Consider the following 22902-nt stretch of genomic DNA (forward strand, 5'->3'; position numbering starts at 1 on the left):
GCTATGCGCTGTTTGTCCTACTCTCTCTCCCACTCTAACTCTCTCTATGGTCTCTCGAATAGCAGCAGCGCACAGAAATTGAAAATTTTTCGCGACGATCCCAGTATTCCTTTTGAGTGAAGGGTATACCGAAATCATAAAAGCGTTTGTCACGCTCATGCAAACAAAATGTAAGCGTTTCGATGGTTATTCGTGGGAAGGGTATGAAAGCGTTGATATGCATAAAGAATATGATTTCGCGAGGGGCAAGCACACACACACTTGCAGTCTCTGGAAACATGTGTGAGCATTTGTGGCCTGTGTGCGTAACTTTTGCTGCCTGAGCAAATTGTAATGTTCAAAATTGACCGTTCATTGGCCTTTGAGGGAGCACATACATATGTGTATGTATGTATGAGATGGGATGATAATTGTCTGGCGATTCAGTAGTTTGTCAATTTTGTATAGTTTGAATTGTAGAGGGACTGCCAAATGAGCCTTTATGACTTAATCAGTAATTTTGGCAATAAAGATCATTTTGCCGCTGGTTGGTTGGTCTTACGGACTGCCATATCCACTCCACGCAGATGTATATGTACATATTTACGTACATTTATATACTATTATATCTAATCATGTTTATAAATGCGTGTATTGATAAAAACTATTATAGTACATAATAATAAAACTTCATTTTGATATATTTAAGAAAATTTTCGACAAGAAGCCATTCATAGCAAAAATTAAAGAAACAAGACAGAACGTTGCAGTCGGGCGTTACCGACTGCGGAATACTCATTCACATCAACAATTTAGTAGTTAAGTTTCGCCCTAGTACTGTAGAAATACAGTTATTCCGATTTGCGATTTATATAAACAAACTAGTGCCGGAACAAACAAAAACTAAAATGGCAGTAAGTGAAGAAAATCTGAAAGCGCTGCTTGAGTATGCAGTAAACAGTGCATTAGAAAATCAAGCGCAAGTATTTGAAAGGAAAATGGAGGAAATGAGAAACGAGTTTAGAAACGCAAGAGTGTCCGTACCCAAGGTTGAAGTGTTTAAAGATGCGGAAATTATTGTAGGTATTAAATGTGACGAAACACTGGAAATAGTAAAATCAGTACCAGACTTTGAGGGAAAAATCGAGACTTATGTTTCGTGGCGGAAAGCCGCACACACTGCATATAAAATCTTTGAAAATTATGTAGGAAGCTCAAAGCATTATCAGGCACTGGGTATAATTAGGAATAAAATCAAAGGCCCTGCTGATATGGTACTGTCTTCATACGACACTCCACTGAATTTTAAAGCAATTATCAATAGGCTTGACTTTACATACGCCGATATACGCCCCATTTATATAATCGAGCAAGAGTTGTCCGTTCTACCCTGACAATAACCAAATATTATGAGGAAATTGAAAAGAAATTAACATTACTCATAAACAAAACAATTATGACTTACAATTCCACTTTGGCTGCTTCTCTAAACGAAAAATACAGAGCAGATGCATTGAGAGTCTTCATTTCAGGCGCAAAGAAATCTCTCAGTGACATTCTATTTTCAGCAAGGCCAAAAGATTTGCCATCAGCACTGGCACTTGCACAGGAAGTTGAATCTAATCATGAACGCTTCCAATTCGCTAGTAGTTTTGCTAGGAATAATGAAGAAAGAGCTCAGCGTCAGGAACAGAGACAGCAAAGGCAGCCCACTGTAGAAAGCGCCCCAAACCAAGTAAAATCTCCATTTTACAAACAAAAATCCCAAAACAATAGCCCGAATAAAAACAAGAACCACCACAACCTATGGACGTTGACGCTTCATCTCGGTTTAGGCAAACAACTCAATACCCGAATCAAGGCGGTTCCTACCAAAATCAGGTGCCAAAAAGAGCAAGTAGTGGAACAGCTAGAACGACCGGTCCCAAACAACAGAGAACTAATCATCTCTCACAAGATGAAAATTCTGAAGGTCAATCGGAACAAGAGTACCAAGCAGTAGCGGAGGCTGAGGTATCAGATTTGGAAGATGAGGATCAGATTCAAGAGGTCAATTTTTTAGAAATTGCTCCCTGTTACCGTTTGTAGAGCGAACGATAGCAGGTTCGCAGACACAAGCGCCTCAAAAAACTATATAAAACCAATCCCGGAACTTAAAAATGTAACCAAAGTTAAAGAAAAATTTTTAGTTAAGTCACTTCATGGCTTTAACGCCGTTCAAGAGAAATGTCTTATGCACCTTTTTGATACAACAACCACATTTTTTTTACTTCCCAGCTTATCAAGCTTTGATGGAATAATAGGACTTGATTTTTTAAAAAAGATTAACGCAAATCTAGATTTGAAAAACAACATCTTAAAAACAAATAATGGATCTGAAATAATTCAATACAAAACAAGTAAGAAAGCTCTAGACGAGACTGCTCGACTACGAGATCCCCTGAACCCTTGGAGCGATTTCAATAATTTTTCGCGTCTTTCTACTTACACAAGAAACACACAGGCATACATACAAACACACACACATATACCCACACAACATACACACACACATACACAAACACATACACACACAAGCACCCACGCATAAACACGCATGGGATGCAGTGTGCGCTTACTATGAGAACTTAATTGTTTAAAAACTTTTTTTGTGGACATACGATCTTGATGAAACTTTTAAATTATGATTATAACATGAATGTGCCAAAGCACAAGACTCTAGCATTTGAAATACGCTTTTTACAAAAGTGAGGGTGAGGGGGTGGATATAAAGGTGGGGAGTAAATTTTATCAAAAACCGAAATCGTATAAATTGCATATAAGCATACATAAAAAATTTTGAGACTCTAGCAATAAAGGTGTAGGAGATATAATTTTATAACTGGTTTTCGATAAGGTTTTTTATTGATAAAAAAAAGATCGGGATGAGTTATCGATTTTTAATGATAAACTTGATATCCGCGCTGTAATTACGGACATTTAAAAAAATTTGAAGTCTCTAGCTCTTATATCTTCTGAAATCGACGCGTTCAAACATACGGACAGACAGACAGACGGACAGGGCTAAATCGACTCAGCTCGTCGCCCTGATCAAGAATATATATACTTTGTGGGGTCTGCCACGCCTCCTTCTGCCTGTTACATACATTTCAACAAAACCGTTATACCCTGATTTCCCATTGAAAATGGGTTCAGGGTATAAAAAGCCCAAATGTTAACTTTACTGAAGTAGAAAATATAAAAGTTCCGCAAGAAATTGAAAAAGAATTTAAGAAAATGTTACAAGAAACAAGTAAGAAAGCTCTAGTCGAGACTGCTTGACTACGAGATCCTCTGAACCCTTGGAGTAATAGATATTTCAATAATTTTTCGCGTCTTTCAGCAACAACTTTGTCATTTCAATACATAAATTCATTCGAAATAATGAAGCGCATTTTTGGCTATGTTCATAAATTCATCCGGAAAATAAAATCACCTGAGTTATCATCAGCCGATCTGCGTCAAGGATCGTTCCTATTATGTCGTCTTGTTCAAAGAGCTCAGTTGCAACCGGAATACTCTGCCCTACAGAATGGAAAGAATATACACTCGTCAAGCGCCATTCTTTCGCTATTTCCGTTTATGGATGATTTTGGATTACTAAGAGTTGGTGGTCGTTTAGGACACACCACTCTCGGCTTCGATGCGCGCCACCCAATCATCTTACCCAAAAACCATCCCTTAACCTTCGCTATAATCTCCCATCTTCATCAAAAGCATCATCATGCTGGACCGCAAGTTTTGCTTGGAGCAATTCGACTGCAGTTTTGGCCCATAGGCGGCAGGAAAACTGTTGCACGAGCATTGCGAAAATGTATAATTTGCTGCAAATCCCGACCTCGCCTTGTTGAGCATATAATGGCGGATTTGCCTAAGGAGCGTGCACAGTGCTCACCAGCATTCACAATCACTGGAGTGGACTATTGTGGTCCTTTTTACTACAAGCCCGATAGACGAAATAGAGCATCATTCAAATGCTACATCTGCGTGTTCGTTTGCTTCACAACCAAGGCCGTATGGCTGGAGCTCGCCAAGGATCTGTCGACAGCTGCTTTCTTAGGCGCCCTCAAGCGTTTCATTAGCACGCGTGGGATTCCAAAATGCATTTGGTCAGACAACGCAACCAACTTTGTGGGTGCACGGAACGAGTTGGCGGATCTGAGGCGTTTATTGTTGAGTCAGGAACATCGCAATGAAGTTCACAAGTACTGCATGAACAACAGCTTCGATTGGAAGTTCATACCTCCTCGCCACATTTTGGCGGCCTTTGGGAGGCAGCTGTTAAGACCGCTAAAAAGCACTTATATCGCTCTATGGGATCGGCACTTTTTGGCTTCAACGAACTGCGCACATTGGTGTGCCAAATTCAGGCTATAATCAATTCTCGTCCTCTTGTTCCAATTTCAGAAAATCTTGATGATCTTGTCGTTCTCACTCCAGGACATTTCTTGATTGGCCGACCACTCATCGGCTTCCCCGAACCTGACATTCTTGCATCGACTGCAGCCTCGATCGGTGGCAACGTATGACATACATACAGCAGTTGTTCTGGAAACGCTGGAGTGAGGAATACCTCATTATTCTACAGCAGCGTGGAAAATGGCGCACCCCACGGCCTTCTGTCAAAATCAACGATGTCGTCTGCGTGAAAGACGAAAACCTGCCACCTTTGAAGTGGCCACTGCCCGGGTTGTTGAAGTTATTGCTGGAGCTGATGGAGCCGTGAGAGTTGCTGTTCTGCGTACACCCACTGGAACTACACGTCGAGCTGTCAATAAGCTGTGCGTCCTTCCGGTTGATGATCCTGTTAAAAGTCATGGTCTTTTAACGGGGGGGAGGATGTTCGACGCAGCACCTTTTAATAGTTTATAAGTTTCTCTTAAGTTAATCTCTTGCCTTTGTCATTCTCATGAATGACTAAACAGCTACTAAACAGCTAAACCACAACAGCTACCACAGACTCGGCATTAAATTAATAAATAATAAGCTAAATTAAATCGTATTGGCTTTTATTTGTGCCTTCGTAAACGATTGGAGCCAGCGTTGCCGAAAAAGCTCTGCAGCTTCAAACACATACATTAAAAAGAAAAACAAAAAAGAAAACCATTTTATCCTGATTACCCATTGAAAATGGGTTCAGGGTATAAAAAGGAGCCTTGTTCGCCTTTCATTTAAAGTTTTTCCAGAAGAGGAGAATACTCGCTCGCTTGTTGCACAGCTTACCCGAATACATAAAATATTTTTTGCCACAATTTAAGGTCCGTTGCCTCCTGCCAAAAATCTAAGATTGACAAGTTTGAATTATAGCGTGTGGCATAATGTTTATCAATTTCTAAGTCAATTGAATTTTTGCCAGGTTCGTCAAGTTTTCTTTTTATACCCTGAACCCATTTTCAATGGGAAATCAGGGTATAATGGTTTTGTTGAAATGTATGTAACAGGCAGAAGAAGGCATGGCAGACCCCACAAAGTATATATATTCTTGATCAAGGCGTCGAGCTGAGTCGATTTGGCTCTGTCCGTCTGTCTGTCTGTCCACCACTCCCACTCCTCTGAACCTCTCAGCGAGCCTCTCGCTGATGAAGCTACTCGAGGCTCCCGTATCAATCGGGGCCTTCTGCTGTGAGACTCCAATGGCCACGATCGCCGTCAGCCGGCTGCTTTCGTCCTGAAGACTACCCATGAATACCTGGGGGCTCCTGGCTGCTGCTCCCGCTCGCCCCTGGATGGCGGGTGCCGCTGCTTGTTTCCCGACTGGCAGCAGCTAGCAGTTCGCACTTCGATACGCCTACACTGCCAGCAGAAGTCCAGCGCCCTGTTGCGGTACGTAAAAGCGCGATGCCCTTCTTGGCCACACATTCGGCAAGCCCTGGCAGGATTTGGAATGTGCGTCCTTGGTCCTGATGCGCCTGTCCTCGACGCAGGAGAACGCTTCGCCTCATCATCCATGCGACGATACTCCACGTTGTGGCCGTGGCTGCTGCCGCAAGTTCTCCCGATCTTTTTCCAGCTCCTCGAACTCGTCTGCCAGGTGCATCAATTCCACCAGAGTCCGGAATTGATACGGGCGGGCGTAGGCACGGAGATCGGGTAGGCTGTTGTTGTAGATGCTTCATCTCGCGGTGTGCTCCATAGCGCAGGGGCATGAGAATCTGCATCTCAACCATGTAGACCTTGAAGCTCTCATCTACCATTTGCCTCCGGCGTTTTATGTCGTCCTCCAGCTTCTCCAGATAGCCTCTGGGCAAGAAGAACTCCTGGAAGTTGCGCACAAACGTCGCCCACGCCGTCCAGTGTCGGTTGTTGGCCACATACCACTTCAAGGCCATGCCTTTCAGCAGCTCTGGCATCGCCCTCGGGATCATGTCCAACTCCAAACCATATGTTTCAGCCGACCACTCCACTTGCTCCAGGAACTCCAAAAGCTTTGTAATGCCATCAAAGCGGAAGCTCCACTCCGTCACTTGTTTGGCGTCACTTGTTTGGTGGATGTGGCTCTCATCTCACCTGGCCGCGTATCTTGCAGGCGCGCAGCTGCGCTAGTGGAGGGCACACACAGCCGCGCCACATGCGCAACCTCTGCCTTCAGATCGTCCTCACTCCGAACTCGTCACCATAACGCAGCACTTCATCCTTTTTCAAGTTATATACCCACGCTCGCACCATTGTCACAAATGTTAATTAAACTCTTATCGCAGGGCCCTACGTTGGGCGGCAGTTGAAACGAACCTTCAGTTTATCCCGAGTCTAAGCTGAGCTAGTTTCAGCTGACTGTGGATTCGTGCCAACAAATTTATTTGTTGAAGCCCCTGCGATATTAATTAGTCACTTGTGATTTACAGTTTATAGCGTAAAGTAAATTTTCTTGAATATAAGTTTGAAAATTTACACGTCACTTATTTTATGATTCCATGCTGGTTCGCTTTAGCAAGGCACTCCGGCTGAGTGCTGGTTCAACGCACTCCGGCTGGGAGAGTGTTGTGCTAAGACACGCTAGTTTCAATTGAACGATTTGGAAAACGCCAGGATTTGGGTTTGTGAACTCCGGCGGTTCGCTCGGCTATACAGACCTCTCCTACTATTCCACTCGCTCACAGCAAAACACTAGCTTCGTTTCACTCACACCACTTCTCTTACGCACGGCTACGTGAATTTACTCAGATATGCAGGCCTCGCTTAAGCTGCTGGGCTGAACCTTGTCCTTGTTGGTGCCGCTGACGATCCTGCTTGCCTCTTTAGTCGTCGCAAGGATTCTCACTGGATGTCCCTGCTGTTCCCACGATGCCCTTGCTGTTCCCACGATGTCCTGGGAGTCCTGATCTGCCACTCGCGTTGACTTTCACTTTACGGTTTTACTCTGGCACTTTTGTCACTCTGACTTTCACTCTTAATAATCACTTTTCTGACCTCTCTCTGACCCCGTATGGAGCTGCCGGGTGTCTTTTATATAGCCCAGTCACAGGCCCTGCTTCGGGGGGCCTGTTCGGCTCTGGAGCGGGGCCTTTCTGCCGTTAGTGCCCATAAAAACGGTAAAGTGGCGTGATCTGGGTACGCCACTTTCCCGCCAAATTGCGTGGCAGCCTCCCATTGGCCGAAGTACCGTTGGTGCCCTGCGAGTGAAAGTATCCACTACCATCACCCGGCCCGAACGGCACCTCGGCTAACGGTCCTCGATGATCGACGTGCGTGCGACGCGAGCCCATTGCTGAATCTGTAGGAGCGAAAGAGGTCGACTATAGTCGGACCTTGACCCCTTTCCATTTGCGAGGGTCGCTCCTACAGTACTCGCGTCGCTGTGTGGAGCAACATGTATATGCACATATATGCATATAAACGCACAGCAACTACGTACGTTAATATACATTGATACGTGCATACCAATATTGCTCCTCACAAAGGGAACACAGACGTATCTAAGGACAAGTTAAACAATTTGAGTAATTGTGACTGAAGAGAAACACTGCACTCTTTAATCACACAACTAGGAATATTATCGGCACCGGGAGAGAAAGTCTTTGTTCTGGTCTTTGCAAGTTTTTTCACCACCAAGGACAAATGAGGACGGCGAACCAGAAGATTTACGCTTCAAGTTAGCAAATGAGTAAAATTGTTTAGGATCTCAAGAAAACTGACGTTTGCAACGTATAAGATAATTCTCATAACGAGAATTTAAAAGATTGAAATTTGACTTGGCAATGGAATATTTAGACCAGTCAACACTTGAACCAGACTTTTTATAATTTTTTAAACATTTAGTTTTAATGTTTCTTTAAGTCGAAAGAGTCTTGGTAAACCAAGGTGGCTTATTTGAAACTGGCGAAATACGGCAGAGTTTAAGGTGGTATAAAAAAACGATGCTGCTAAATTAATATCAACTGACTCATATAAAATAGACCAGTCTGTTGAATTAATTAATTCATTGCAAAGCAAATTGCATTTACGATAACAGCGACTAAGTTTAGAAGGCAAAGGAGTATTAGTGTGAGGATTATCAACAGTTAATAAAACCTCTAAAGTGGGGTGATGTATATCCTCTGATAAGCAGGAGTTGATCTCACGATATTAATGAGCGAATCATGATTAACAAACATAAGATCTAGAGTGCGATTTAGATGATATTTCCCGAAATGGGCTCCGGCCCAGATGGTCACCCTAATATATATTCTTGATCAAGACGACGAGCTGGGTCGATATAGCCCTGTCCGTCTGTCCGCCCGTCCGTATGAGCAAGCCGATCTCAAAAGATACAAGAGCTAGAGAGCTGAAATTTTTCATGTCTATACCATAGGCAATACAATTTTATCTAATTTTTTCGATAACCAATCCGATAATCTTTTTATCGGGAATAATCGAAAAATAGACATTGTTTTTTCAGCCTAATTTGAACACTTTTAAACCTGGAAACTTAAGATTTACTGTGTATATAAAGTTGATGGATACGAAGATTTCGTCATTTACAGATTTTGGATACCACGCCACCTTCGCCCCAAATTTGTAAATAATGTATTTAAAATACTAGAGCTGTGCTTTGGAATATACACACATTTTAGCCACATGATCACGCTCTGAAAGTTCATAAAGATAGTCTATCTACAAGAGAAATTATTCAACTAACAAATTCTTATAATATTGCCCACAGGGCAGCCCAAGCGCTGTCGCTGCTAACTGCGCAGTCAGTAGAGCGCGTGATATACGTGCGTGTGGATGCGTGTGTATGCATGTGTGCATAAAAGAAGTGCAGAATGATTAGAATATCAACTTGGAGGATTCAGGGTATCTCCGAGTCGAGCAGTCTCGACTGAAGCATTCATACTTGTTTTAATATCAAATTACTATCTATCGCTGACCTTGCTTTGATTTTGAATTCCGCTACGCACATCTTTGTATACGTGATCATTTTCATATCAGTACAAAAAATATCACAGTTACCGCTTGATTAAGCACATATTGATTTTCAATCATATAAAAGATGTTCGTTCAAAATTATTTCTAGTTAGTCTCTCGATTGATATTATTCAAGCAAAAATAGGCGCTGACCTAGTCGCCAGAAATAAAAGGTTGAAAGCGTGTGCCCTCATTATAGTTGGGATTTTTTAGATCAGCAGTTATTGATAAATATTATCATAAGTTCTCTACTGGCCTACTAAGTCTCAATATAATGGGAGTAAACACCTCAGTTCAATTAATTTAATTTTAAAATAAATTCAAAACTTTAAGTGAATAAGATATCCCATTGTAATTGTAATCTAAGCGTTGATCAAATATTGTGTTAAAACAAAATTTTTGAGTTGAAAAAATATTTGTATTATTTTATAATCTTATAAAAATGCAAAATATTTAAGAAATGTAAAGTTTTTTTTGTATTATGACATAGTTTTCCAAAAATATCCACAGTGGTCTTATTATCGGCAATAATAGAAAAATTGTTGTCAAAAGTACATAGTATAAGTCGATTAATAAGCAAAAACGAAAGTAGATTTTACGGAATATAATTATAACTAAAGTAACTAGCTTAAGGGAAATATAACATCAGCTTTAATAGATCCAGAATTATGAACAACTGACACGCATAAGCGTTCATTGTAGCTCAAATCAAGTAGTAACTAAAAAATAGAGATTATATGAAAATATTATTATATTTTACAATATAATACTTACCTTCGGGGTAACGAAAAGATATTGCGCCGACCCATCCTTCGTAGCCTCCTTTAAAAGTAAATTAAAAATGTGACGCTCGTTTTTAGCGTCCATACCTTGATTAATCTCATCAACGCATCTAGAAAATATAAATATTATGTAAGATTATTTAGAGATGCTATCTAAAAAGCTGTATTTTATCGACACTCAAATTTCTTACATAGTTTGTTATTAATATGTAGGCATCTTATGAATTTGGCAATGTAATCGGTATATTTTTAAACCATTGAAATCACAAAAATATGGGTAAAAAATATTCAATGGTTCACAACTTATTTCAACCAGCATCTAAAAAACAAGTCAGAAATCTCTAGTCGAAACTGCTCAACTACTTTATACTCATTGTGTATATACATTTAATGGACCCAAAGATTTTGTAATTTACAGATTTTGAATCACGCCCCCTTCGCCCCCAATTTGTAAAAAACGCATTTCAAGTACTAGAAACTTCTTCTCTTCTCATAATATTACCCACACTGCAGTGCAGCCCAAGCGTAGTCGCTGCTAACTGCGCAGTTAGTAGAGCGCGTGGTTATGCGAGAGTTAGAGATAGAGAATACAGAAGAAAAATTGTATACATTCGTAAAATTCCAATTACATTAAAAAAATTAAATTTTATAGTAAAAATAAAAATAATATGATAATATAATAATAAATAAATATATAAATAATAATAAATAAATAAAATTGTTACTATATATATACAATTCTACAGATAGATTGCACATATTGAGGAAACACACCACACTTTTAAGTTACTAAAACAAAAATTTTTGTTATATATTGTAGCATGTTCCATATTATCAAGTGACCACTGTACTCAGTGAAACACTTTAAAATATTATTAATATATTGTATCACTTTGTTACAATATTTATGCACATAACATTCGAGTGCAAAGAACTTTAAGTACATTGCTGACTAGGCAGATCTTACAGCGCAAGACCCCGTCGCAATAAGTAATATGATACATCCTCGCTTACCCGCTGCGGCGGCATACATATAAACATATGTAAACATTATATACATACATATACACTTTTATATGCATATACATTTATGCATTTATACATTAATACACATAAACACTTTTACACATATAAACATATATACATAAGCGGACCGCTGCTCTGCCGGCTTCACTGGCAGCGGTGCCAACCGATTTTAGCTGTACGTGACAATTGTCTTAGAATTAAGAAATTATTCAATAAAGGAACTAAAAACTCAATGGTCGACTTTTCATTCAGTTCCTCTAATATCACATGGCGACCGTGACTCGAATCTGCAATCTTCAGTCAGGCGCACAGTGAAAAAAAAGTTTAAAAGTGTTTAACGACAACAAGAAAAACAACAACAGCGACAGCAGCAACAACAACAATATGAACAACGTGGGACATCGCAGATACCAACGGACGGCAGCATAAAAAGAAAAAAAAAAGAGAACAAGAAATTGGAAAATCTGAGTTAGTAGAGGTTAATGAGTGAAGGTCAAAGAAAGAAAGCCGGAAGAAGCGGCTTGAGAGTACGCCTGCAGAAAAGAAAAGCAGAAATCTTAAAACTATTGTTCGCCACCAACCCACCACTACGTTGGCAGGCAACAATAGCTTTACAAAATGAGCTTGATCAAATACAGCAAGCACAAGGAAGCATAAAGACCAAAAACTCAACCTCTACCACTATATACAAACAGATTCCAATTATTAACAAAACTTCTAATACCAGGAATGCCACACTGCCGAAAGTCACCATAGACAAACCCAAGAAAAAGTGCCCAAATGACTGCGAGGGACCTCTAGGAAGTGCACATTGCCATTACACGTGCAAACACTGCACGGCAACCTGTGCGGTCAGCACCGGTACCGCCTGAGCTGATAGGCCCCGGACATCAGCAGCAGAAACAACAGCGTGAAAGGCAAACCGCCTTTCATGACATCGAGGGAACATCAGCGAGCCAACCGGTGACGACCAGCTGATGTTTTATTTTAAACAACACAACAACAACGAAGGAGATAGTTTAACTAAAAATAAAAAAAATAAAAAAAAAATTTTTTTTTGCACTGCGATGCATACACAAAATTAATCTTAAGAAATATTGTAAAGCGGAAGCGATAATTGCATTGCCCGCTAGCGTATGGCCCGTGAAGCCATACAACAAATAGGTAGGAAGATCACTGCGATGATCGAGTAGGGAAAATAGGTTAAAAACAATATATAACAATATTTATATGCATATGAAAAAAAAATATATATATATATATAAATTTATAATTATTATAAAAAAAAAAAAAAAAAACAAGTAAGAAAGCTCTAGTCGAGACTACTCGACTACGGGATCCCCTGAACCCTTGGAGTAATAGATATTTCAATAATTTTTCACGTCTTTCAGCTTACACAAGAAACACACACACACACACACACACACGCACGCACGCACACACAGGCATACATTCACACACATACATACACACACATACACACACACACACACACACACACACACACACACATACACAAACAATTACATACATATACACACACAAGCATAAACACGCATGGGCGGCAGTGAGCGCTTACTATGAGAACTTAATTGTTTAATAACTTTTTTTGTGGACGTACGATCTTCATGAAACTTTCAGATTATGATTATAACATAGATATGCATGTAATTTCCAAAGCACAAGTCTCTAGTAGTTGAAATACGCTTTTTACAAAAGTGAGGGTGAGGGGGTGAATTTAAGGGTGGGGGGTAAATTTTAACAAAAACCGAAATTGTATAAATTGCATATAAGCATACATTAAAAATTTGGAGACTCTAGCAATAAAGGTGTAGAAGATATAATTTTCTAACTGGTTTTCGATAAGGTTTTTTATCGATAAAAAAAGATCGGGATGAGTTATCGATTTTTAATGATAAACTTGATATGCGCGCTGTAATTACGGACATTTAAAAAAAAATTTGAAGTCTCTAGCTCTTATATCTTCTGAAATCGACGCGTTCATACATACGGACAGACGGACGGACGGACAGACGGACAGGGCCAAATCAACTCAGCTCGTCGCCCTGATCAAGAATATATATACTTTGTGGGGTCTGCCACGCCTCCTTCTGCCTGTTACATACATTTCAACAAAACCATTATACCCTGATTTCCCATTGAAAATGGGTTCAGGGTATAACAAGTAAGAAAGCTCTAGTCGAGACTGCTCGACTACGAGATATTTCAATACTTTTTCGCGACTTTCAGCTTACACAAGAAACACGCACACACACACACACGTACGCAAACACAGGCATACATACACACACACGCATACATACACAAACGCATACACACACACACATACACACACACATACACAAACACATACACACACAAGCAACCACGCATAAACACGCATGGGCTGCAGTGTGCGCTTACTATGAGAACTTAATTGTTTAATAACTTTTTTTATGGACGTACGATCTTCATGAAACTTTTAGATTATGATTATAACATGAATATGCATGTAATTGCCAAAGCACAAGTCTCTAGTATTTGAAATACGCTTTTTACAAAAGTGAGGGTGAGGGGGAGAATTTAGAGGTGGGGGGTAAATTTTAACAAAAACCGAAATTGTATAAATTGCATATAAGCATACATTTAAAATTTGGAGTCTCTAGCAATAAAGGTGTAGAAGATATAATTTTATAACTGGGTTTCGATAAGGTTTTTTATCGATAAAAAAAGATCGAGATGAGTTATCGATTTTTAATGATAAACTTGATATGCGCGCTGTAATTACGGACATTTAAAAAAAATTTGAAGTCTCTAGCTCTTATATCTTCTGAAATCGACGCGTTCATACATACGGACAGACGGACAGACGGACAGACAGACGGACAGGGCCAAATCAACTCAGCTCGTCACCCTGATCAAGAATATTTATACTTTGTGGGGTCTGCCACGCCTCCTTCTCCCTGTTACATACATTTCAACAAAACCATTATACCTTGATTTCCCATTGAAAATGGGTTCAGGGTATAAAAAATGGAAATTTTCAAAATAAAACCACATACTACACATATGTTATATGTTCAATAATAAAATAAGTAAATTTGATGATATATTTTATACCAATATGGGTCTAATTGAGACAAAGACAGTGGACTCCACTGCAAATGTAATTAACAAAATAGAGTCTTAAAATTCAGATTTAAAGATAACAAATGTACTTTTATTGATAATTGTAGTAATTATGAGCGCATATGTATTGTATAAAGCATACAAGTTACACAATAAATGTGTAACAAAAGGAGCCTTAAGCCATGCTAATGATCTAGATAAAATCTAAGCTACATATACGCCAACTATTATAATACAAAAAAAAAAAAAAATATAATAAATAATAAACTCATGATCAAAAAAATGATAGCAAAAATTAATGCAATTTACAATAGAGAACCTAATTCTAGACTAAACGCATTTAGAATACTACAAAGGCATCTTGATTTCATTACAATTTTCGAATTCGAAAATGAGTACATAGAAGCTTTTGATAGTATAGCAAGCCCACTGTTCGGCTTACTCCAGATAGAAAAGGGTATAGCGTTAAGCACATTACCTTACGTAATGGTCAAAACTGTAGACGAGATACATCCGATACTTGGTTCAGCAACCATAGTACTCGTGAAACAACATCGCTAAATGCAAATTAAAATATAACAGCCATATAATAAGTTCGTTTTCAAGAATACATTTCCATTAAAGAATGAAATGGAACGAAATTGCGAAAAACATAGACGCATTTCGTTAAAGGTTTGAATAATCATATAAGTGCATCAATAAAGATGCAGTTATAAAAACAAACACTTTAATTCACCACATAGATATCATTGTGACAGAATACAATAATATCATAATAACGGTAAATAAACACGAAAACACAAGACTAAGTTCTGTCGCTAATAGGCGACATATTCAAATAAATGTGCCAAGTAGTCTAAATCTATTAGCGGACTTTGATCCAAGCCAATTAAAAGACTTAGACGAATCCATACAGTCAAGCGACACCGAATTTGATAGTGATATTGAAACACTAGAAGAAACAATTAATATAAAAAATTATAAACCAAATACAAACAAGGCAAATAAGGTCGCATTAGACAGGGAATATGTGAAGCAGGTTTCCTCTTCAGTCCCTGAATTCGATGGTAAAAAGTTATCATTTTCTTTTCGTTCTTAACAGCTTTGAGGCTTGTTGAAAGAACTAAAGGCGATCAAGAGGATATAGCGGTTGAGGTTATTAAAGCAAAAATAACCGGAACAATCTTGTACAAAGTACAACACGAAACCACTATATCCGGAATTATCAATAAACTAAAAGATACTGTCAAAGGGGAATCGACCGATGTTTTAAAAGCCAAATTGTTAAACATAAAACAAAAAGGCAAAACAGCATTCCAGTACACTGCTGAAATTGATAACTTGCGAAAGCAGTTAGAAGCAGCTTATATTGACGATGGTCTAGACCCCGACAATGCAGAAAAATTCTCAACGAAAGAGTCTATTACAATGACTAAGAACTGCGAGCATGAGAAACTGAGAATAATTCTAGAAGCAGGAAACTTCGTCACTTTCAACGATGTGATGGGTAAATATATCCATTGCAGCACTGAAATGACTGGAAGCGCCAGCACAGTATTATTCCAGCAAAGCCGCAATAATAGAGGAGGTGGTTACCGATACCAAAGAGGTAAAAACAAAAGCCGCGGTAACTACAACTCCAACAATAACAATAACAATTACAGAAATAATGGTAGAGGCCGAGGTTACAATTGAGGAAGATATAATTCCAACCGAGGCAACAACCAAAACTACCATAATAATAATAATAATAATTATGGCAATAACCATGTCCGAGTTACCCAAAGCAATTCGGGAAACGGACAGAATCCTACAGATACTCAGAGCAATTAAACAAAAAAATATATATACTCAATCTCAGTTTTAGCATCTTTATAAAAATTAATAACGAAAATACAGGAAAAGTTTATACACTACTAATAGACACAGGTGCAGATATATCAATTTTAAAAGAAAATATTGATATATTTGATAATGTAAATAACAACATTTCAACACAAATATCAGGCATTGGTGAAGGTTCAGTTTTTTTCAAAAGGTTTAGCATTCGTAGAATTATCTACAGGCAAACATGTAATACCACATAATTTCCACTTAGTCGATAAAGACTTCTCAGTTCCAAGCAATGGCATTATCGGTATAGATTTCATTAAAAAATATAATTGCCAATTAGATTTCACACAATCAAGTGATTCTCTAATACTGAGGCCAAATAATCAAAATTATCAACTAGATATACAAATAGATATAAAAATGTAGCAGATATAAGTTTATTACTGGTTTTCGATAATGTTTTTAATCGATAACAAAATAACGGGGCAAGTTATCGATTTTTAAAGCAAAACTCGACATCCGCGTGGTATACACGCACATTTAAACAAAATTGAGGTCTCTAGCTCTTACATCTTCTGAAATCGACGCGTTCAAGCATACGGACAGACGGACAGGGCCAAATCAACTCAGCTCGTCGCCCTGATCAAGAATATATGTATATACTTTATGGGGTCTGCCACGCTTCCTTCTGCCTGTTACATTTGACAAACCCATTATACCCTGATTTCCCATTGAAAATGGGTTCAGGATATAAAAAGGAAATTAAATCCTTTTTAGGATTACTAGGCTATTACTATTTTGCTAACATTATAAAACCAATAACACAACAATTAAAGATCAAGAACTCTGTAAAGATTAGTAACGAATTTCTAAATGCATTTGATAAATGCAAAACCCTTCTCTGCAATGATCAAATTTTGCAATACCGATTTCAGTTTCAAGTTTCAGATTCAAGTTTCAAATAATATCAAAAAACCAATTTCTTTTACTAACAGAACCTGGACAGACACAGAATTAAACTATTCTATGGTCGAAAAAAAGATGCTGGCAATTATTTGGGCCACTAAACACTTCCGACCATACTTGTTTAATCAAAAATTCAAAATCGTTACGGATCATAGACCTTTTACCTGGTTAATGAATTTCTAAGAACCAAACCCAAAGTTAGTTCGATGGAATTTACTAGAGTATGACTACGAAATCTCATACAAAAAAGGTTCGGAAAACGTGGTAGCAGATGCCCTTAGCTGCATTACAGCAGAAATAAATACAAACGTCGCTGATACAACCAGGACGGAATATACTATACAAAAGACAGAGAAACTTATTAATGAATTTAACCCAAAAATAATATTCCAAAAAGATAGTAAACAACAACTATCAACAAAAACCCATTTTAATAAAAAATTAAGGAGGACTATCTCAGAAAGCATTTTCGAAAAGAATAAATTAGTACAAATTCTCGCAAAACTTCTAAAGTCGAACAAGACATATACTATTTTAGCACCGGACGACATTTTCAAAACAATCGAAGAGACCTTTTTAGAATACTTCATACTGACGAAAATGTACAAAGTAATAAGATGTACAAACAGTGGTAAAAGAATACCTCATAGGGGAATAGATGAAACAGTTGCTCATCTAAAAAGAAAAAATAGGAAAAAGTAGCTTCAAAAGTCATTAACAACTGCGATATCTGTCAGACTTTAAAATACGACCGTCAGCCCCAAAAATTAAAATACCAAGAAACAGAAATCCCTTCTTCACCCATGCACATTCTTTATATAGATCTCTATCCCATAAACTCAAAAATTATTCTAACGATCATTGACAAGATTTCTAAATTCGCCTCAGGCTACACAATCCCATCTCGGGATAGTCTCAATATCGGCAAGGCCGTTAGAAACTTCATGGCACTCTTTGGAGTTCCGCATGGCACTCTTTTCAGTTCGACGAAGGGCCAGAGTTCACAAGAAGAATTTTTAAAGATTTCTGTGAACAATATGGTATTGAACTTCATGTCACCTCTTTTCAGCAATCCTCATGAATAACAAGTAATAAAGCTCTAGTCGAGACTGCTCGACTACGAGATCCCCTGAAACCTTCGAGCAATAGCTATTTCAATAATTTTTCACGTCTATCTTCTTACACAAGGCACACGCACACACACACAAGTCCCCAAACCTAAACACACATGGGCTGCAGTGTGCGCTTACTATGGGAACTTAATTGTTTGATTACTTTTCTTGTCGATGGACTATCTTCATGAAACTTTCAGATTATAAATATAACATAGACATGCATATATTTGTCAAAGCACAAGTCTCTCTCTGCTATTTGAAATACGCCTTTTACAAATCTTTGTCTTTCTACTTACACAAGACACACGCACACACATACACACGCATACACACCCACGCCTACACACATGGGCTGCAGTGTGCGCTTACTATAAGAACTTCATTGTTTAATAACTTTTCTTTTGGACGTACGATCTTCATGAAACTTTTATATTATGTTTATAACATGCATAACATAACATAACAAATATGCATGCATTTGCCAAAGCACAAGTCTCTAGTATTTAAAAATACGCCTTTCACAAATATGTGTATGAGGGGGTGGATCTAGGAGTGGGGGGTAAATTTTAACTAAAACCGAAATTGTATAAATTGCATATAAATCAACATTATACATTAATTTGGAGACTTTAGCTTTAAAGTTGTAGGAGATATAATTTAATAACTGATTTTCGATATGGGTTTTTATCGATAAAAAATATCGGGAGTAATTATCGATTTTTAAAACAAAACTCGATATCCGCGTGGTATACACGGACATTTTACAAAAAAAATTGTATCTTCTGACGCTAGATTTACTATTGTACATGTGTATATACCATAATCAGTACGAGTTAATCATTCATTTATATCCCATTAGTTTGTGATCAATGAAAATCGATAGTTTGGAATCGTTTTTTAAGCATTATTTGAATACACTTACACATAGAGAAATTTCTGGGTTGGTCCAGGTAATGAATGCAAAGATTTTAATACAAATTTTAAAGAGTATTTGAATTGAAGAGAATTGTGTTAGCAAATACACACATTTTAATTTTATTATCATGTTTTGAAAGTTTGTGAAGATATATGATTCTATTAAATTTGATCAAAAATCAATAATAAGTAATAAAGGAGAGTTAATAAACCCTAGCAATCTAAGAACCTAATGACTCCGCCAATCAACAATATATTTACCTGAATGGTACTTGTGTAATATGCTGCAATGACAACGAATATATGGCGATGGCCACTGCACGTTCTCCACCAGATTGTATATATTTGTCCAGAGTTTGTAATTTTGCGTCCTTTCTATATTTGACCATTATTTGAATTCCATAAGAATCAAAATCGCTCTGAAAATTGAATATAATAAACAGATATTTTACCATCCCATTGTATATAGTTTATATGTTTAATATATACTGTAAAAATTCAAAATTTCAGTTATACGATACATAGTGAAATACAAAGTAGATGTAGTAGTAGTAGAAATACAAAGTAGATGTAGTAGATCACTTGTTAATACCTTATCCTTTCTCGATAAAACCACTTCGCCAACATACGATAAAGACTCCATAAACTCACTGAACTTATTGTTTATTGTCTCAATCAATTTTGTGAGTTGTGGTTCCCACTTGTTGTATAAAGTAATCATTACAGCATCTAAATTTTTTTCTTGGGTTGATTTGGCTTCAATTGTTTTCCTTAGTTCCTCAACCTCAGCTTGGCGATGTCGAAACTCCGCAATTGCCTGTAATACCTTAACATTTATAAATTGATTTAAATTTTAAACACTTTTCAAATATCACCTCTGAATTTAAATTTTTCATACAATCTAATCTAGCTTGATAGTCAAGAATCGCTTCATAAATCTGTTCTACGGTAAGATTTCTTATCTTATCAAAATCAGTTTTAAATGGAAAATCATTATTTGATGGTAGATTTCCATTGCAGAGGCACCGCAATTCCACAGCTTTTGAGTTGATTTGTTGTGATGTAATTTGTACTACCCCTGTCAACCTGTTGACTAATGTCTGAAATACAAATTGATAAATTTACATGTTTATTTATTTATTTTGTTTATGTAAATACAATACCACGTACAGAGGCTTTTGAGAACTGATCTTCCCTCTCCTTTAGCTTATTAATTTGAGACGCATGCTGTTGTAAATGAGCCCTTTCCAATATATGATTAACTTTCCTTCCTTCAATTAATTTATCAGTAAGCTTTAACGACTTAAGTAAGTTTTGCTCGATTTCAAAAATTTTTCTGAAATCCGATAACATAGTGATTTGAAATTTTTGTTTGATCTGATCTAAAGCTAAATAGAAGAAATACATTCAACAAATTTTACCAAATTTTCCTTTATATACTTACAAGCAAATGATTGATTGACAGTGTTCACTTTTGACTGGAGCTTTTTTATTTCATCGGTCAAATTACTAAAATGAGATAATTTCTGTTCAATTTTTTTTTTTTCATCTCCTTCTTGGCGGAGAACAATTTGCAGGCGATCGAATTCATTATCAATGTCTTTTAAAGTGTTCCTGATTTTATCCTTCTCTAATATAGCCTTCGCATGTCTGAAAGAGTTTTATATTTATATAATTACTAGTTGACCCGGCGAACTTCGTACCGACTAACAGTCTCTATATATATGAAACAAAGTCGGGTTTGTTCAAACACTTATAACTGGAGATCTGCTGGACCAATTTTCATGGTTTTTGATTTGTTGGATTTGTCTCCGCCCCGAATAGAAGAATATATCTTCAAAATACTGAAAAATTTACGAATACTTGAAAATGCGTTATTTTCCCTAAAAGTTCTTTAGTTTCGGAGCTGTCAAATTTTGTTATCAAAATCAGTAAGTAATGTCGTGTTACCTTTTAGTTGAAATAATGTAGGCTTTGATGAACGTAGTACAATAATAGAATAATAGATAGAAATATAAAAAAAAAAAAAAAACAAGTAAGAACGTTGCAGTCGGGCGATACCGATTGCAGAATACTCATTCACAGCCCAAACGCTGTCAACCAGGGTAAATAGTGAAATTTTCAAGTCTAGTACGCAACAAAAAACGGCATGATCACATTAAAATTCGAAATTCGCTCGATTCGTCAACAGGAACACGACCATTACCGATATTCAGCAATTGCTTCGATAAATCATCAGCAGATAGATCCTTCAACAATGCAACTTTCATATTTACAGACAGCTGAAGTTTGTTTACATATCGCCACAGATTTGATGCTTTGAGCAAGCGTTTATTTCGTCGGCAGCAGTAAATCTTGGAATTACTGTCGGAAATCTCCAGACAATAAAATCATTGAACCGCCAAAACATCTCGAGTCATTGCGCAGATCTTTTAATGTTCGGTCTAGTGCATCCCGGCAAACGTTGCTTTGCCCTATCCATTATTTCTAGGGAACGAAGCCGTGCAATGGTTCCGGCGGTGTTTCGATTTCCGGGGGTTTTACTTTTCCTGATGAGCAACACATCCCGATCGGCTCATTTTTAAATTTAAAGGCATGGCAGTGCAGGCATTCCTTGTCCAATGTACCAATGACCACTTTGGAATGAGCGTAATATTCAACATCAGGCTCATACTGAACTGCTAGGTGAAGAAGTGTGCTGTCAATTCCTCTACATCTGTTCACTACGAATCAGCGCGCTTGTCTTCGTTCTAATTGTCTTTGCTGGTTTCCCTCATCTCTTGCCTCTTGCAATTGTGAAGCACGTAACTGCGCCATGCATACACGGACATCTGCATTGCTTTGTTGCCTTTCTTCATCTGATCTTTGTGCTCTTCTATCTTGCATGCCTCTAGATTTGAGTGTTCTACGACTCAAATTAGCCTCCGTGGCATTGTTGTCTGCTAATCAAACATAAATTAATCAAGTTGAAAAACTGTTTGGTGATAAACAGTAACGTAACATCGTATTCGATTGCTCATTATTTGCCTTACCTTATATACTAATAAAACACGTATATTTGTTAATCACGTTCGCGTATTAATAAAATATGCATGAATAATTCTTTTGCATGAGAACATGACTGTCACTGTTATCAAGCCTACTGAGTAAATTCTCAATGACAATGCAAAGATCCTCAATAGCCATAGGGAAAAAACGCATTTTTCAAGTATTTGTCAATTTTTCTGTATTTTTAAGAGGCGGAGACAAATCCAACAAATCAAAAACCATGAAAATTGGTCCAGCAGATCTCGAGTTATAAGTGTTTGAACAAACCCGACTTTGTTTTATATATATAGATTATAGATTATATATATAAAATTATTATTGTGTATTTATTAAATTATTATTCTACTATTAATTAATTACATTAAATTATTAAGGCACTACAAACTAATACATAAAATATATTATGATGAACAAATAATAGTGGTACTGACTCGTTTGGGCTCGGTGAAAAAATAAGTTTTTATACCCTAAACTCATTGAAAATGGGAAATCAGGGTATAATGGATTTGTTAAAATGTATGTAACAGGGAGAAGGAGGCGCGGCAGACCCTATAAAGTATATACATATATGATAAGAGCGACGAGCTGAGTGGATATTAGAGACCTACACGAATGCATTTGAAACGCTAAACGACACACTCGTGTTTTGTTAGTTCACCGTCTCGTTTTTTTTCAAATAGTGTAAG

General features: G+C 37.5%; 2 protein-coding genes across 4 annotated transcripts in view; one reads left to right on the forward strand and one right to left on the reverse strand.

Annotated features, from left to right (window-relative positions):
- Positions 1 to 3876: 3876 nt before the first annotated feature.
- LOC122757620 lies at positions 3877 to 4744 on the forward strand. Its single transcript, XM_044010333.1, has 2 exons — positions 3877 to 4373; positions 4525 to 4744. Exons 1-2 carry the CDS (start codon positions 3877 to 3879, stop codon positions 4742 to 4744), a joined length of 717 nt encoding a protein of 238 aa, XP_043866268.1.
- Positions 4745 to 9854: 5110 nt separating this feature from the next.
- Positions 9855 to 22902, reverse strand: part of LOC6583610 (structural maintenance of chromosomes protein 5) — a 49856-nt gene continuing 36808 nt past the window's right edge. Inside the window, exons 11-17 of one of the 3 annotated variants that reach the window (XM_044009596.1) lie at positions 20613 to 20818; positions 20339 to 20556; positions 20044 to 20268; positions 19761 to 19985; positions 19430 to 19587; positions 10177 to 10294; positions 9855 to 10121 (exon numbers count right to left, since the gene is read on the reverse strand). In XM_044009596.1, coding sequence (XP_043865531.1) covers positions 10026 to 10121; positions 10177 to 10294; positions 19430 to 19587; positions 19761 to 19985; positions 20044 to 20268; positions 20339 to 20556; positions 20613 to 20818 — 1246 coding nt within the window. In that variant the 3' untranslated portion in view covers positions 9855 to 10025. Of the gene's footprint in view, positions 10122 to 10176; positions 10295 to 19104; positions 19190 to 19429; positions 19588 to 19760; positions 19986 to 20043; positions 20269 to 20338; positions 20557 to 20612; positions 20819 to 22902 lie in introns of those variants that run through there. The other 2 variants (XM_044009597.1, XM_044009598.1) reach the window with 2 other exon arrangements.

Source organism: Drosophila mojavensis, unplaced genomic scaffold, assembly GCF_018153725.1.
Source record: "Drosophila mojavensis isolate 15081-1352.22 unplaced genomic scaffold, ASM1815372v1 contig_74, whole genome shotgun sequence".
Taxonomy (NCBI): Eukaryota; Metazoa; Arthropoda; class Insecta; order Diptera; family Drosophilidae; genus Drosophila; species Drosophila mojavensis.